We start from the raw sequence: 18454 nt of genomic DNA on the forward strand, positions 1-18454 counted from the left end.
ATTTACTAAATTTAAATTAAACTCCTATCATCTTTTTTCAAAAAGATTTATCTAAATTTTAGCTTGCCTAAGAAAGCATTTCAGCAATAAAGATGAAAACTAAAGAGATAATAGGAAGTAAACACTAAATAACAGTGGAGTCTGAAAAGAAAAATAATGTCATATAGGGTTAAATAGGTCTACAATGAAACTGTTTGAAATCAGTCTGCATGATAAAAATTGTAATAATTTCATTAAAAGCTAAGTATTCCACTTAACTATCAGGTAACTTCATGAATTGCTTTTATCTTTCTGTTTATTTAGTCATTTCAAAAAATTAACAGAAGTACAGGATTAAAAATTTTAAATTCATTGGTATAATATATGAAGCTCAGGAACAGTAAATAAAATACATATATAATTGTAGGTATGCATTAGAAATAACACTTTATTTTGGCATATTACAAGAAAGCATCTTAACCAAAACTTAAAATGGACAAAATACTTTAGCATTCTATATTTTACCTTTTCATTTTAACTGAGGTTTTAGAGTGGCAGAAAATTTGGCAGCTAAATAACTACAAAGTTACATAGGTTTCCCATCACCAAACACTATAAAAATATACTAACTTTAAAGTTTCAAGGAGTCCAAAGAAGGAGGAAAGGAAAAGTGGCAAATGGGAGAGAACAGGACCAGTAAAACTTTCTTATTAAACACCTGTCAAAATTGGAGAGTCATTTCTGCATGTTCTAAGATCATCTTACTTGGCCTCTCAAAAGCATAACGGCTTGCTCCTTTTAGATAAATGATTTTTCACTTGGCTTCCAAAATATCACACTCTCTGCCTATTGCCCCATCTAAATTTTCTCTAGCTCTGGGGACAAGGCAACTCTTCTTTTGCTATTATATTCTAATAATAATTTACTTAATTCTTCACTTTGAGATATTTAGGTTGCTTCCAACTTTTAACTACTAAAAACAAAGTAAAACATAGATAAACGAAACAATATACAAAACATTGAGGTAAGTGTCCTTAAAGCTAAATATTTCCCATGTTTATGACTACTTATATAGGATAAATCCTAGAAATGTGATTATAATGTTAAATTATGCAAAACTTTTGGGTGTCCTCTAGGAAGATTCATACTTCTAACACTGGGTATTATCATTTAAATATCGGTCAGCTTGACAGGTGAAAAACAGTGTCTTAATTTCCTTTTCTTGGAGTATCTGTGATATTAAGTGTTTTCTAGGTTTATTGGTCATTTATATTTCTTCTGTGAATTATCCTGCTCATACTGTTCATTGCATGTTTTACTCTGGGGTTCACTTTCCTAATTTAGTTTTAAGGGTTCTTAACACACTGAGGTTTCTTATTCCGTTTCGTATGCACAGTAGACAGAATTCTAGATGTTCCATGACCTTTGCCTCTGGTATTACTTGTGTGATTTTATTATGTTACATAGAAAAAGGGATTTTGCAGCTGTAATTAAGGTTACTAATCAATTGACTTTAAGATAGGAAGATTACCTGGGTGAGCTTTATCTTACCACATGACTACTTTAGACTGTTTTCTCTAGTTGGTGGCAGAGAAGAAAGCTGGAGAGCTTCCAAGCACAGGAAGAACTTGGCTCACTGCTGCTGGCTTTGAAGATGGAGGGGCTATGTGCAAGGACTGGAGGGCACTCTATGATAAACTACGAATGGTTTTTGGCTGACAATCAGCCAGGAAACAGAAACTTTGGCCCTACAACTTCAAGAAACTAAATTCTGCCAACAACCTGAATAAGCTTGGAAGGTAATTCTTCCCCAGAGCCTCCATATAAGTGCCCAGCACAGCTAACAGCTTGATTTTGACCGTGCTTGATGCTAAGCAATAAACACAGCTGAACCCACCCAAAAAACTAAATAATAAACAGGTATTATTTTAAGCAACAAAGTTTATGGTAATTTATTATGCAGTAATAAGAAACTAATATAATGTGTTAAATATGTTTTTGTTCATTATCTTATAGACATATATAATTTTATAATAATTCAAAAGGTCTTATCACATCTTTTTCAAACTCAAAGATATTTATATTTCTGTGGCAATTTTAAAGTTTCATATTTTATTACTAAAAATTTTTTTAAATTTATTTAAAAATTTAATTTTCTTGGATGGAATTAGAAAGGATTTGATTGACCAATTAATAAAGAAGAAAGAAATATAACAGAAGATAGGAAATAGAAAAGAATTCAAAACGTGAAATGTTAGTTTGGATTTATTATAGTACTTACTTTGTCATTAAGCCTAGAGAAGTCAGTGTATCTTCTGAAAACTACCCAGCTTTCTTCTGGGGTTTTCTTTACTAGTATTTTGTACACCTATGCATAGGAAGAAAAAGAGACAGAGAGAAATATAGAAGTAAAGATATTTAAAATTCAAGCCAAATATTTTAAAACTTTTACTTGATAACCCAGTCTATAACAATTATTACGTAAAAAATATCAAAAATCATTTAAATCATCAAAAGTACAAATAATCAATGCAAGCACCAAAAGCCAGATTTTTTCCTTAGGTATATAAATATAACAGATTTGAGACAAAATGCTTTTTCTGTGCACAATAACAATAAACTCATCAGCTTCCAAAACATGATTTATGTCAACATATTCTAAAATTGATAAAGGAATTACACCTGAAGAAGCTATGAAAAATAGCCACTTTTGTTCTACACAATGTTTAAACTTAAAAACTTCAAGCAAAGTTTTCAAATAAGTGTAATGTTTTTATTGTCAAGAATAAAATATGGAAGTCCTAGCCACAGCAATCAGGCCAAAGATACAAATAAAAGGCATCCAAATAGGAAAAAAAGAGGTCAAACTATGTGATTCTATGCCTAGAAAATCCTAAAGACTCTGCCAAAAGTTTCCCGGAACTGATAAAGGACTTCAGTAAAGTTTCAGGCTATAAAATCAATGTTTAAAAATGAACAGCATTTCCATATACCTATAACATTCAAGCTGAGAGCCAAATCAAGAATGCAGTCCCATTTACAGTAGCCACACATACACACACAAACACCTAGGAATACATCTAATCATGAAGGGGAAAGATCTCTACAAGGAGAACTACAAAACATTGCTGAAAGAAATCACAGACAACACAAAGAAACAGAAGAACATCCCATGCTCATGAATTGGAAGAATCAATATTGTTAAAATAGCCACACTGCCCAGAGCAGTCTACAGATTCAACAGTATTCCTATCAAACTACCAACATCATTCTCCACAGAATTAGAAAAAAAACTACTCTAAAATCCACACGGCACCAAAAAAGAGCTGAAACAGCCAAAGCAATCCTAAGTGAAAAGAACAAAGCCAGTGGCATCATATTACCTGATTTCAAATTGTACTATAAGGCTACAATAACCAAAACAGCATGGTACTGGTACAAATACAGACATATAAACCAATGGAAGAGAATAGAGAACCCAGGAATAAAACTGCACACCTACAGCCATCTGATCTCTGACAAAGTTGACAAAAGTAAGGAACAGGGAAAGGATCCCCTGTTCAATAAATAGGACTTGGATAACTGGCTAGCTCTACGCAGAAAAATGAAAGCAGAGCTCTATCTTTCACTATATATAAAAACTAACTCAGTATGGATTAAAGATTTAAAGGTAAGGTCACAAACTGTAAGAAACCCAGAAGAAAACCTAGGAAACACCATTCTGGACGTTGGCCTTGGGAAAGAATTTATGACTAAGTTCTCAAGAGCAATTGCAACAAAAACAAAAATTGATCTAATTAAAATAAACAGTTTCTACACAGCAAAAAAACTATCAATGGAGTAAAGAGATAACCTACAGAATGGGAGAAAATATTTGTAAACTATGTATCTGAGAAAGGTCTAATATCCAGAATCCACAAGGAGCATAAACAATTCAAGGCTGGGCACAGTGGCTCACGCCTGTAATCTCAGCTCTTTGGGAGGCCGAGGCAGGTGGGTCACTTGAGGTCAGGGGTTTGAGACCAGACTGGCCAACATGGTATGGTGAAACTCCGCCTCTAATAAAAATACAAAAATTAGCCAGATGTGGTGGGTGCCTGTAATCCCAGCTACTTGGGAGGCTGAGATGGGAGAATTGCTTGAACCTAGGAGGCAGAGGTCGCAGTGAGCCAAGATCACACTACTGCACTCAAGTGAGTGACAGAGTGAGATTCCGTCAAAAAAAAAAAAAATAAAATAAAATAAAATAAAATAACTTTAACAATTCAACAAATAACCTCATTAAAAGTAGGCAAAAGACATGAACAGACACTTCTTAAAAGACATACAAACAGCCAGGAAACATTAAAAAATGTTCAACAATACTACTCATCAGAAAAATGTAAATCAAAACCACAGTGAGATACCATTTCACAGAAGTCAGAATGGCTATCAGTCATTATCACAACAGATATTGATGTTATGGAGAAAAGAGGACACTTATACACTGTTGGTGGAATTGTAACTTAATTCAGCCACTGTGGAAAGCAGTTTGGAGATTTCTCAAAGAACTTAAAACAGAACTCCCATTTGACAAAGTAGTCCCATTCCTGGGTATACACCAAAAAGAAAATAAATTGTTCTACCAAAAAGATACACGCACTTGCATGTTCACTGCAGGAACTACTCACAATAGCAAAGACATGGAATCATTCTAGTTGTCCATCAAAGATGGATTTGATAAAGAAAATACGGTACATACACACCATGGAAAACTAATGGATTTGAAAAAGAAAATATGGTACATATACACCATGGAATACTATGCAGCCATATAAAAGAATGAAATCATGTCCTTTGCAGGAACACGTATGGAGGTATAGGCCATTATCCTAAGCGAATTAATGCAGGAACAGAAAACCAAATACATAATGTTCTCACTTATAAGTGGGAGGTAAATATTGGGTACTCATGGACATAAAGATAGCAACAATAGACACTGGGGACTCTTAGTTGGGAGGATGAGAGGGGAATGAGTTGAAAAACTGTTGGGTATTATGCTCACTACTTGGGTGAAGGGTTCACTAGTATTTCAAACCTCAGCATCACGCAATATACCTATGTAATAAACCTGCGCATGTAACCCTTGAATCTAGAATGAAAGTTGAAATTATTGTAAAAAAGGGCAAAATATAAGCTTGAAATACCAAAAAACCCCAATTGAATAAAATTTACATTTTTGTAATTATGTACAATTATGTAGGCTACTGAACAGAAAAACTTGAAGCAAGTCAATATATTTTTAAAAGTGCTTAAGAAAAAAGTGGATTCTATTTTTTATAAGCATAATTTTAGAACGTATTATGAGAAAGTGTTATTTATGATAGAATCTCAGAGAAACATCTAGTAGTTTTTGATACGGTATTTTGCACTAAACTAGATATAGGCACATACGAGATATTCAATAACTATCTGCTGGATAAGAAAATCTCTTTAAAAAAGTAACTTCTTTCCTGGACATTTGCTGTCCAGTAATTTCCAAGTGTAGCTCTAGGGCTGCACTTTTGGTCACACATGGCAATTGAGCATTCAATGTGTCACTAGTCAAAACTAACGTGCTGAGAGTGCAATATATACATTGAATTTCAAAGATTTAATGTGAAAAAAGATGTAAATGGCATTTATTAAAATGGTCTAATACTAACTACATGTTAAAATAATATTTTGGACATATTTGGTTGAATAAGATATATTAATAAAATAATTTCACCTATTTCTTTTGTTTTTAATGTGGCTCCTAAGAAATTTAAAATTACAGATGTGATTCACAATTATGGCTCACATTATACTTCTATTGGACAGTGCTGCCCTAAAGATAACTCATTAGTTAGGGACTACAGATTGTCCTTATCCTTTGATTTTTCTCCCATACAAACTTCTCTTTTAGCTATGCAGGGGAGAATAAGAAGGAGTTAAGGATTAATCATTTAGCTTTGAAGTAAAAAAAATAAGCAATTTATCTTTGTAACATATAAGGGTGGGAAACAAGATTATTTGGATACTCTTTAAAGTCAGCAGAAGGTTCTGATCTAAAAAAGTTGCAATGGGGATACAAAAGAAATTCTTTTTAGTAGTCACTCATTAAAAGAAGAGAGAAGTCTTTTAAAACTTTTGAGTATGAATGACTGATACAGCACAAAAATGCATTTCATATAATAATTAGGTTTATCTACAAATAATACATACTGACTTTATTTATTTGTCTTAGAAAATGAACTCCCCCTTCTAAATAAGTTACTCTCCACTGTGGCCACTGAATACCCCTGTTTCTCTAGGCAAGATAAAGTACAGACTTTTGTGTTTTATCTCTCCCAGAAAGTGCTCTTTCTGCTTGTTTGAGTAGTGCTTTCAATGAAAACTTTATGAACAGTACTGATCATTCCCTTCTCTATATTCCAATAACTGTTGTTTCTACTCTTTACTTGAAGCTTCATATGTATTCTTTTACTGTTTTTATTTTAATGTAGTTGTTTTTGAATTACAAAATATATACAAAAAAGTATGCAATTCATAAGCATACAACTTGAGAAGTTTTCACAAAATGAACACACCTATGTAACTAGTACCATGAGTGTATTAATCCATTTCATGCTGCTGATAAAGACATACCTGAGATGGGGCAATTTACAAAAGAAAGAGGTTTACTGGACTTACAGTTCCATGTGGCTGGGGAGGCCTTATAATCATGGCAGAAAGTGAAGGCACATCTCACATGGCAGCAGACAAAAGAAGAGAGTTTGTGAAGGGAGATTCCCATTTCTAAAACCATCAGATCTCATGAGACTGTCACAAGAACAGCATGGGAAAGACCTGCTCCCATTGTTCAATTACCTCCCACTGGGTCCCTCCCACAACATGTGGGAACTCAAGATGTGGTTTGGGTGGGGACATAGCCAAACCATATTATTCTGCCCCTGGCCCCTCCCAAATCTCATGTCCTCACATTTCAAAACCAATCATGCCTTCCCGACAGTCCCCCAAATTCTTAACTCATTTCAGCATTAACTCAAAAGTCCACAGTCCAAAGTCTCATACGAGACAAGAAGTCCCTTCTGCCTATGAGTCCGTAAAATCAAAAGCAAGCCAGTTACTTCCTAGAAACAATGGGGGTACAGGCATTGGGTAAATACAGGCATTCCGAGTGGGAGAAACTGGCCAAAACAAAGGGGCTACAGGCCCAATGCAAGCCTGAAATTCAGTGGGTCAGTCAATCTGAAAGCTCCAAAATATCCTCCTTTGACTCCACGTCTCATTCATGTCCAGGTCATGCTGATGCAAGAGGTGGGCTCCAATGGCCTTGGGCAGTTCCACCCCTGTAGCTTTGCAGGGTATAGCCCTCCTCCTGACTGCTTTTATAAGCTGTGGCTTTTCTAGGTGCACAGTGCAAGCTGTTGGTGGATCTACCATTCTAGGATCTGGAGGACGATGGCCCTCTTCTCACAGCTCCACTAGGCAGTGCCTCCAGTATGGACTCTGTATGGGTGCTCTGACCCCACATTTTCCTACCACACAGCCCTAGCAGAGGTTCTTCATGAGGGTCCCACCCCTATAGCAAACTTCTGTCTGGGCATCCAGGTATTTCCATATATCGTCTGAAATCTAGGCAGAGGTTCTCAAACCTCAATTCTTGACTTCTGTGCACTTGCAGGCTCAACACTATGTAGCAGCTGCCAAGGCTTGGGGATTGCACCCTCTGAAGCCATGGCCTGAGCTCTATCTTGGCCCCTTTCAGCCACGGCTGGAGCAGCGGGGACGCAGGGCACCAAGCCTTCTAGGCTGCACACAGCACAGGGACCCTGGGCCCAGTCCACAAAACCACTTTTTCCTCCTAGGCCTTTGGGCTTGTGATGGGAGGGGCTGCCATGAAGACCTCTCATATACCCTGGAGACATTTTCCCGATTGTCTTGGGGATTAACATTGGGCTCCTTATTACTTATGCAAATTTCTATAGCCAGCTTGAATTTCTCCTCAGAAAATGGGATTTTACTTTCTTTTGCACTGTCAGGCTGTACATTTTCTAAACTTTTATGCTCTGCTTCCCTTATAAAACTGAATGCCTTTAGTAGCACTCAAGTCACCTCTTGAATGCTTTGCTGCTTAGAAATTTCTTCCCTAAATCATCCTTCTCAAGTTCAAAGTTCCACAAAACTCTACGGCAGGGGTAAAATGCCTCCAGTTTCTTTGCTAAAACATAACAAGAGTTACCTTTGCTCCATTTCCCAACAAGTTCCTCATCTGTAACTGAGACTACCTCAGCCTGGACTTTATTGTTCATATCACTATCAGCATTTTGGGAAAAGCCATTCAACAAGTCCCTAGGAAGCTCCAAACTTTCCCACATTTTCCTGTCTTCTTCTGAGCCCTCCAAACTGTTCCAAGTTCCAAAGTCGCTTCCATATTTTCGGGTATCTTTTTAGCAGCGCCCCACTCTACTGGTACCAACTTACTGTATTAGTCCGTTTTCACACTGGTGATAAAGACATACATGAGACTGGGCAATTTACAAAAGAAAGAGGTTTATTGGACTTATAGTTCCACATGGCTGGGAGGCCTCATAATCATGATGGAAGGTGAAAGGCAAGTTTCACATGGTGGCAGACAAGAGAAGACAGCTTGTGCAGGGAGACTCCCATTTTTAAAACCATCAGATCTCATGAGACTTATTCACTATCACAAGAACAGTATGGGAAAGACCTGCCCCAAGGGAAAGACCCTTGCCCCTCATCCAAGACAAGGTAATTCCTTTCTGCCCATCAGCTTGTAAAATCAAAAGGAAGTTAGCTATACTTCCTAATTACCTCCCACCAGGTCCCTCCCACAACACATGAGAATTAAAGATGAGATTTAGGTGGGGACACAGCCAAAGCAGTGAGCAAGAAACAAAACATTACCAAAGAGGTCTACAGCATGCTTCCTTCCCAATCCTACTCACTACCCATCCTAGTCAATTTTTGTCTTTAAACATCCTTTTAAAGACTAGACACTTTATATATTATCAGATCAACAGTGAGTCCTAATACTTTTTTAGTTATGAGATCAATTCAAAAGACTACATCTAGAAAAAATTATTTTACAAACCTAACATTATCAAGCTTGTATCTCCAGCTCATACCACTCCCTTAAACTCAGCTTATGTGTATACACACACACAATACATATATATGTGTACACATTAACACATGTAACATCTCCATTTCAATGTCAAACAGACATATCAAATTTAGCATATCTAAAAACAAATCTTGATCATCCCCTCAAAACCTGTCATTTAATTAAATGGCAGCCATATTCTTCCCATTGCTTAGGCCAAAACTTTTGAAGTCATCTTTGACTTCTCTTTCTTCCACACTCCACTTCCAAATCATTAGGAAATATTGCTGGTTCTACATTTAAAATAGATCCAGAAACTGATCACTTCTCAGGACCTCCTCCACCACCCCAGTTCACAATACCATCATGTCTCCCTTGGATTGCTACAAGAACCTATTAACTGCTTCCTGCTTTGACTGTTCTCCATCTCGACCAAACCAGTCTCAATTCAGTAGCCAGAAGGAACTTTTTAAAACATTAAGTCAGATCACATGACTCTTGTTTTAAAAACCTTTTCAAAGATTCCCATCTCATGCAGAGTAAAATCCAAAGACTTTACAGTGCCTCATTCCCTATGTGATCTGTGTGCCACACTTCCCTGCCTGTCATCTCATTCCCTACACCTCCCACAGCTTACTCTGCTGTCAGCCACAAGGATCTTTGTAGTTGTCCCATCTGTGCTGAAAACACATTCTCATGGCTCAATCCCTGTTAGTACTAACATCTTTTTTGTGAGGCCACGACTGACAGTACTATTTAAATCCCAACCCCAGATCTGAGGAAACTCCCTTTCTTTCTTCTCTATTTTATTTCTCTCAATAGTGCTTATCACCATGTGACATATCAGGTGTCTTGTTATTTACTTACTTACCATGCTTTCATTCAAATCGCTGTACCACTACTACCCAGAACAGTGCCTGAGGCATAATAGGTAATTTAAAAAAAAGTTGAGTTAATAAATAAATGAATATGACTAATTTCATGTCTGTCTGTCATTTACTTCCTCCTCTCCAGTCTCTTGAAATGTTTTGTATAACACCACCTTGTATTTGGTCACATACCTGCATCTTCACACATATCATCTGTCTTAGTCTGTTAGGTCTGTTATAACAAAATACCACAAATTCGGTAGCCTGTAAACAACAGAAATTTATTTCTCAAAGTTCTAGAGTCTGAGAAGTCCAAGATCAAGACAGTAACAGATTTGGTATCTGGAGAGGGCCTGCTTTCTGGTTTATAGATGGTGCCTTATAGCTATGCCCTCACATGTGGAAAGGACACGAAAGCTCTCTGGGGCGTCTTTTTAAGGGTCCTAATCCTATTTATGGGGGCTCTGCTCCCATGACCTACCGGCTTCCAAAAGCTCCATCTCTTAACACTATCACCTTGAAGGTTAGGTTTCAACATATGAATTTTGAAGGAACACACATTTAGACCATAGTATCAACTCACTAAATGCCTATTCCTTAATTCAGGAAATTGGCCATCAGTTTATTATAATTTCTAAAAATTTTCTAAAAAAAAGAGAGAGAGTTCCCTGCAGATTTCCTATATCACGGTCTTATGATAATTTTAAAGACTGCCTCTTCATAAATTATGTCAACAATTTTTCCTTGGAGGTCATCCTATCCTGTCATAAATTTGCAGCAGGAAATATTGAAGTAAACATTAAACTTTATTAAAGGAACAAACTCTTACCAAAAAAGTAAACCTTTTGAGTTAATAAGTGAGTTAAGCAAGGTTGCTGGATACATAAACATAAAAGGTCAAAATATATAAAATAGCAGTAAATAGAAAACAAAAATAGATGTCTCTCACAAGAACATCAAACAACATCCATAATCTGAAACAAATCTAACCGAAAGATGTAAGAATCCTGCACCAGAAACAACAAAACATTACTAGAAAAAATTAAAGCCTTATATCAATGGATGAGGTTCATAGATTTAAAAACTCAGTATTGTAAAGATGTCAGTTCTCCCCAGATTAATCTATAGATCTAACAAAATCTCAATGCAAAGGGCCAAGAATAGCCAAGGCCATCCTGAAGAAAAAAGCTAGAGTACTTACACTGCTAGATATCAAGACCTATTACAAGATTTTACTAATTAAGACAGTGTGAAATTAGTAAAGGATGGAAAAACAGAACACAGAAGCAGACCCATGCATTTATGGTCACATGATTTATGACACAGACAACACTGAAAATGAAGAGGAGAAAGAGGTCTTTTAAATAAGTCTGATTAATTGATCCCATCTGGGAAAAAAAAAAAAATACTTGACCCTCATCTCACACCATGGACAAAAATCAATTCCAGTGGTTTACAAACCTAAATGTGAAAGGCTCAACAGTAAAGATTTTAGAAGAAAACAAAGGACAATATCTTTGTAACCTTGGAGTAGGCAAAGATTTCAAAATGTGATAGCCATTAAAAAAATTAACAAATCAAACCAAATTAAAATTAAGAACTTTTGTTTATCAAAGGTATTATCAAGGAATTGAAAAGGCAAGCCAGAGTGAGAAGGACAGTCACAATACATTATCTGAAAAAAAATATCCAAAATGCGTAGAAAACTACAAATCATAAGGGAGACTTCGCAAAAGAAAAACGAACAAAAATCATGCACAGATATTTCACGAGAGAATATCCAAACAGCCAAAAAAATTTTTTTAAAATCCAATTTAATTAGTCATTAAGAAAATTCAAAAACCACAACCAATTACTCTATACCCATGAGAACAGCTGAAATGATAAAAATGTTAAAATATCACATGCGAGGATGCTATGGATCAACTGGAACTCTTATATCTTGCTTTTAGGAGTATAAATCAGTACACAACCATTCTGAAACACTTTTCATCAATATCTTTTAAAGCTGGGCATGTAATTTGGCAATGCTAAAGAAAAGAGACCAGATGCAAAAAGAGTATGTAACTCCATTTAGATAAAGTACAAAAATAGGCAAAATTAATCTAGGCTATACAAAAGTATCGGGTGAATGGGTCCTGACTGGCAGAGAACCCAGAGCATTTAAGATTCTAGTAACGTCCTTTTCCTTGATTTATGTGCTATTAATAGTTACATAGGTGTGTCTGGTTTGTGAAAATTTATTAAAGTAAAGCAAAAGTTTACAACAACATGATAGAATTCAGTGGTGTAAAAACCATTAGAATTTCATATTCAAGAAATTATAAGTACAGGTTTACATTAATTTAACACTGGTTTAAACACACAGATTAGCCAATCTGTCGCTTTGTACTGGTACACAGCAGAAGTCAATACTTACAGTAAATTTAGCTCTTTCTTCCATCACTTCATAACCCAGTATAGTAGGTGTAGATGGTCTATCTTCCCAAATCACTGTTGCCGGATTTTGCTCTTCAGTTTCTCTTGGTCTAGTAGAATACTCAATGGAAGAAGCTGTACCTGTAAATTTAGTCCTAATGAGGGGACTGCTACAGACAGGTGAAGTATTATCCATTTGATCAGGAACACTTGTCTGTTTAAAATTACCCATATTGGCGTCTTCTAACTGGCCTTTAGAAGAGTTTGAGCTTGTTGAGACACTGCCAAAAGAAGAACTTCTTTGATTTCTGTTGGTCGTAAAACTGGAAGCAGAGTTTCCTATGGGCATAGGAACTGGGACATAAGGAGTTGCCATCTTCTCTTGGCTTTTGCAACAAGCTTGCACACTGTTGAGTCCACTTAGAGAACAACTAATATGCAATTCATTATTTTCTTCTTAGGAATTCACTATCTAAAAATGAAAAGGACATATTAAAAGATTAGTCTTTAATCTGCAGCAGGATCCAAAAGAAAAATGTTCTTTTCAATTTTACGACACTCTATTTTATTTGGAATGAAAACATACCTCAAACCCCTTCTTTTAATTCCAGTTGTCTTTAAGGTCTCCTATTTGCAAGGTAGAGAGAGCAAAACTGCTTCACACTCTTTTTTCTTGACCCCATGTTACATGTTATCCCTTTTCCCCCTACTTTATTCCCCTGTGAAGTATTTCTGTAATGTTCATTTTAACCTGATTTCATCATCTCCATCTGGTAGGAGAAAGATTGGTAAAGACCCTTCTGAAGCTTTATTCCATGCTTATCATCCTGACAGTATTACATTTCAGTACAAGAGAGAAAAAGAGAAGAAAAGGAGGAAAACTATTTACATTACCTCTGGATTTAATCATAAAGGGAGGAAATCTATTCACATTATCTTTCAATTTAATTAGTGAAACTACAAAAACTTACACAGAGTAGTAACAATGAACCAGACGCTTACATGCTACACAGTATAATTTTATAGAACCCAGGACTAAAAATACACCTAGTCAAGTTACTAAAATAAAACCCAGTGAACATTAAACTTATATGCAACAAAATTAAATAGTGAAAAGTGTAACCGTTCTTCACAGCTTACAGGTCATCACTAATGCTGCTCTGCGATAAACTGAAGGTATTTAAATCTTTATAACTTACACTCAAGGATCTGTTATCAAAAGGACTAGTATATCTTGTGTCAAAATAGTATCATAACACAAAGAAGAAATGGTTTGCTATTACGTTGTTAAATAATAAACTCATAAGAAACTGTAATAACTAGAGACCAACAAAATGACAAGACTACATACAACAATAACTGCCCAACTTTTCATACGAAACTCTACTAGTGGGAAAGGTAAGAAATGAGTCGCCTGGACTTGGAAAGATGCTGAAATAAGATTTTTAACTCTGGGCCGGGCGCGGTGGCTCACGCCTGTAATCCCAGCACTTTGGGAGGCCAAGGCGGGTGGATCACCTGAGGTCAGGAGTTCTTGGCTAGCCTGGACAACATGGTGAAACCCCGGCTCTAATAAAAATACAAAAATTAGCTGGGCGTGGTGGCGCGCACCCGTAACCCCAGCTACTCGGGAGGCTGAAGCAGGAGAATGGCTTGAACCCGGGAGGTGGAGGTTGCGGTGAGCCGAGATCATGCCATTGCACTCCACCCTGGGCTACAAGAGCGAAACTCCATCTCAGAAGAAAAAAAAAAAAAAAAAAAAAAAAAAAAGATTTTTAACTCATAATGAACTTCTCTAGGAGATTTATGAAACTTCAGCTGCTGATTCACGCTCCTCAGTTCCGCCTGACGGCCTCCCCAGAAATAAGTTAAGTCTGAAATCTCAACCTTCTGAAGGTCCGAGGGATCGACCTGGCCTTTGCCACTCTTCTACCTGAGGCCGCCTGGCTGGGGGAGGTCGCATATGAATACAACCACTGACGTCCGAAGATGTGAGCGCTACCCAAGCGTTGAAAACAAAACAAAACAAAACAAAAAACGTGCTGTGCTCATTAGCAGCGTCTTCGCCTCTGCCCTGGTGCGGAGTTGCTCCCAGGACGACCAGTTCAGTCTCACTCTGGAAAATCTCAGGTGAAGTGGCCCGACTCCGAGCAACCCCGTGGGCGGGAGGAAAGAGGCAAATACCCGGCACAGTTCGACCCTCGGAAGGTAAGGCCGGGGTCCGCGCCGGCCACGGGTCTTCCACACTGCAGGCGGCGAGACCCGCCGCTCCCCGGGCTCCCAGACTCTCCCGCCTCCGCTGCCCGGTGCGCGCCCAGTGCCTCCCAGACGCACAGTGGGGTCGGCGGTGGCCTGAAGGTAGCTGGGCTTCCCGCGGCGCCTCTCCACTCTCCCGCGGAGCCTCTCGGCGCCCGCCAGACATCGAGGTTGCAGGTGTCACCCGAACGAGAACCCGGGACAGCGACCGCCTGTCCTGAGGTAAAGACCCAGTCCTTACCTCAGCCCACTCCGCGATCCCGAACGAGCGCGCTTCACGGTGACGGTTAAACCGGACTCTCCTTAACTGCCGCTTTTCACCTCCTCCCTCAGCAGCGAGAAGCCTCACGTGACACCCCCGCCCCAAAAGCAGCTGCTCCCCGCCTCAGCCTGTCTCTGCCCGGCTGCCCGGCCCGAGATCCCTGCCGTGTGGAAGGAGGGGCCGAACTTGGGACATCTCTGCCGGAAGTGATGTCACGCCAAGGGTGCCAGCCCACCGGAGGCGCGACTGGAGTTGTCTGGCCGGGCGCTCAGGTAGCGAAGATAAACGTAATCTTGTGGCAGGAAGTCGACATTCTCTGCACTATCTTACTTTTCCAACCGAAATTCTGAGAAATGGAGGCTACAATACCTAGTTTGCCAAACAGGAGATTAGAAGACTACAATTCCCAGAAGGAACTACGAGCAACATTGGTCCGCGCTCATACTTTGCATCATGGGACTTGTAGTCATCACCAGCTTGCGCTGGTTCTAACAGGTTATAGATTGTTTTCTAGAATTAGCAGCGCTTTAAGGGATGACAATCGATTAGAAGAGTAGGAAGATAGAACACTGCTTAGTAGCTGATCCGTTCTACATAATTCAAAAGTCCTCATTGGCAGAGAACCCCTGAAATTCTGTAGTGTCTTTTTACTACCTGGTGAGCAATTTGATCCCGATGATGGAATATTAGCCTTGTTAGACATGCGCTTCTGAAGACCTATGAAGTCGGGAAAGCCGAGCTTTTTGATAGGCAAATTCCAAGATTCAGACTGGTCTACAGGTCTTTTCATCATTAGAATCAGATAATGTGGTTGAAAAATCATTCCATGATTTCTGAGGCTTTGGTGTAGTCCCAGTGTTACCCATGGAGGGTCTTAACTACAAATCGTCCAGGTTCTTGGTGTTCTGAACAAAGAATTGGACAAAACACACAAAGAAAGCAAGGAAAGAATGAAGCAAGGAAAGCAGAGATTTATTGAAATGACAGTACATACACTCTACAGAGTGGGAGTGGCTCCACTCCCAGCAAGTGGCTCAAGAGCCCTGGTTACAGGATTTTCTGGAGTTTAAATATCCTCTAGAGATTTCCCATTGATTAATTGGTTCACACCCTCTGTAAATTAGGAGTAGCCTGCAACCAATCAGAGGCAAAAGTTACAAAGTTATTCTCCTATGCAAATGAAGACCAGGCCCAGATACCAAGGGCCTAGAAGGTTGGGCAGGGGGTTGCAAAGGGAATTGCCTCTGGTCCTTTTGTTACTTGAGCTTGGAAAGTTGGAGTTTTCCTTTTGATTTAGTTCTAGAAAGTCAGCATGAATGGGTCTTAGGTTCCCTGCCTCCAGACCCTATTCTACTGCCCGATTAAGAGTGGGAAAATATGATAGTGGTCATTTTGAAATGAAGGTTGGAAAATAGTCTGGTTTGTGACATGATGATGGTTTTGGTTTGAGAGATTCTGCCCTTTCAGTGTGAATGAAATAAAAGTAGAATTCTATAGAAACAATGTTAGGTAGGAGAATAGGGTCTGGAGGCAAGGGACCTAAGGCTGATTCATGCTGACTGGATATCAGAGGCGACTCCATTTTCAACCCCTCCTTTTTCTGAGTGGCAGTCACTGCATGGCAGTTGCAACCCTCCTTTCTTCCGGCGGCAGTTGAAAAATGAAAGTACCTCCGATAGGTCCCCTCCCACAACCAATCAGACTGGTTGAGGGACTACTTTTCACTCTGATTGGTCTCCTTCCACAACCAATCCGATTGGGCATGGGCCAATGGGACATCTCTAGAGGATATTTAAGCCCCAGAAAATTCTGTAGCTGACGCTCTTGAACCATTTGCTTAAGCCTGTTTGCCCTCTGTGGAGTATACTTTCCTTTAAAATAAATCTCTGCTTTCCTTGCCTTGTCTGTGTGTTCTGTCCAATTCTTTGTTCAAAACACCAAGAACCGCCGGGCGCGGTGGCTCAAGCCTGTAATCCCAGCACTTTGGGAGGCCGAGACGGGCGGATCACGAGGTCAGGAGATCGAGACCATCCTGGCTAACACGGTGAAACTTCGTCTCTACTAAAATACAAAACTAGCCGGGCGAGGTGGCGGGCGCCTGTAGTCCCAGCTACTCGGGAGGCTGAGGCAGGAGAATGGCATAAATCCGGGAGGCGGAGCTTGCAGTGAGCTGAGATCCGGCCATTGCACTCCAGCCCGGGCGACAGAGCGAGACTCCGCCTCAAAAAAAAAAAAAAAAAAAAAAAAAAAAAAAACACCAAGAACCTGGACAACTACCCTCAACTGGTAACATATTTTGGCGAGCCAGCCAGGAGGTAAGCCCAAAGTTTGGGATTTTTTTCTTTTTTCTCTTTCTCTCTCTCTCTTTTCCTTTCCAAGTTGGGACCCTTGATGGACAGTGCCTAAGCATGGAGGCAACTGCAGGTTTCTGGCCGGGGCCACTCTCTGGTGAAACTAAAAGGTCTATGTGGAAGCACCTGACTACCACCACCTGGTTCAGATGAGGAACCTGAGTCCTTTTCTTTCTGTCTTTCAGTGGCTGTTTCCTAGTAGCCCCTTGGTAATTGAAGGCAACCGGGCCCACTCTCTGGTGTTAACTGAAGGCCCAGGAGTGAATGGGGATAGCTGCCTTGCCCAGAGGGTGGAAGGACTCTTTTCTGTCTTTTCCAGTTATAGTCCCTGATGCCTGTGAGTGATGCAGTTAGCAGTGGCAGCCTGTCCAGGGAAAATGCACACACGTTTCAGGTGACTTAAACCTTCTTTCCTTATGCTAAATTCTTCCCTTCCCCTACTTGACTGGCTAAGGGTTTGGTCATATTTGTGGTCTAACTCATGGAGGGGATTCATGAAAGGGAATCTATGTACAATTTAATCTTGTCCAAATTTAGAAAGTTAAAGAATTGTTTTAAGTGGGATAGGAAAAAAATCCAAAGGTTTGTCTGAAAGTTAATTCTGGAAGTAGAGACCTACATCCGGGGCAAGAGGGAAAGCTCATAGTGGGTCATCAGTGGTGATCGGAATGGGTCCCTGGCACCCATCTAAGGTCAGAGACGTCTGATGGACTAAGAGGGGTCCCTGGCACTAGAGGATTGACTGCTTCCGCTCCCACCAAGGGGCTCAGTTAGGCAAAACTCTAGCAGTGTGAAAGGAGGAATTAGATGAAGACTGAAGGGGCATAGAGTCTTCCTCACTGTCCCTATCCAGGAACATCATAATTACTATTGCAGAGCCCTGGGTAACTAGATGTCATGGGCACCCAAATTCAGTGTTGTTTTTCCCCCATACAGGGGAGAATTACTCTTTCCTTACTGCTTATGCAGGAAAACTTTCCTCCCAGTCCAAGAGTGTTATGGGAATGGAAGGAAAGCTACAAATGAGATTCTTTACTCCTCCTTTGTCAATTTGAGAAACAAATATTCCAACAGAAATCTTTAGTAGTTCCAAGCTGCCCCATCCATCTGTTGGGAAGAGATATTATCATTAAAATAGGGGTACTAATACAATTTAAGCATCACCCAGTAAAATTGCTAATAGTCAAAA

General features: G+C 39.2%; 1 protein-coding gene across 1 annotated transcript in view; it reads right to left on the reverse strand.

Moving 5' to 3' along the window:
* SNX16 (sorting nexin 16) overlaps positions 1-15210 on the reverse strand; it is a 45686-nt gene extending 30476 nt beyond the window's left edge. The window contains 3 exon segments of the mRNA XM_017858969.1: positions 2261-2347; positions 12398-12868; positions 14894-15210. Coding sequence (XP_017714458.1) covers positions 2261-2347; positions 12398-12772 — 462 coding nt within the window. The 5' untranslated portion in view covers positions 12773-12868; positions 14894-15210.
* Between the last annotated feature and the right edge of the window lie 3244 nt (positions 15211-18454).

Source organism: Rhinopithecus bieti, unplaced genomic scaffold, assembly GCF_001698545.2.
Source record: "Rhinopithecus bieti isolate Rb0 unplaced genomic scaffold, ASM169854v2 scaffold_48197, whole genome shotgun sequence".
Classification (NCBI taxonomy): Eukaryota; Metazoa; Chordata; class Mammalia; order Primates; family Cercopithecidae; genus Rhinopithecus; species Rhinopithecus bieti.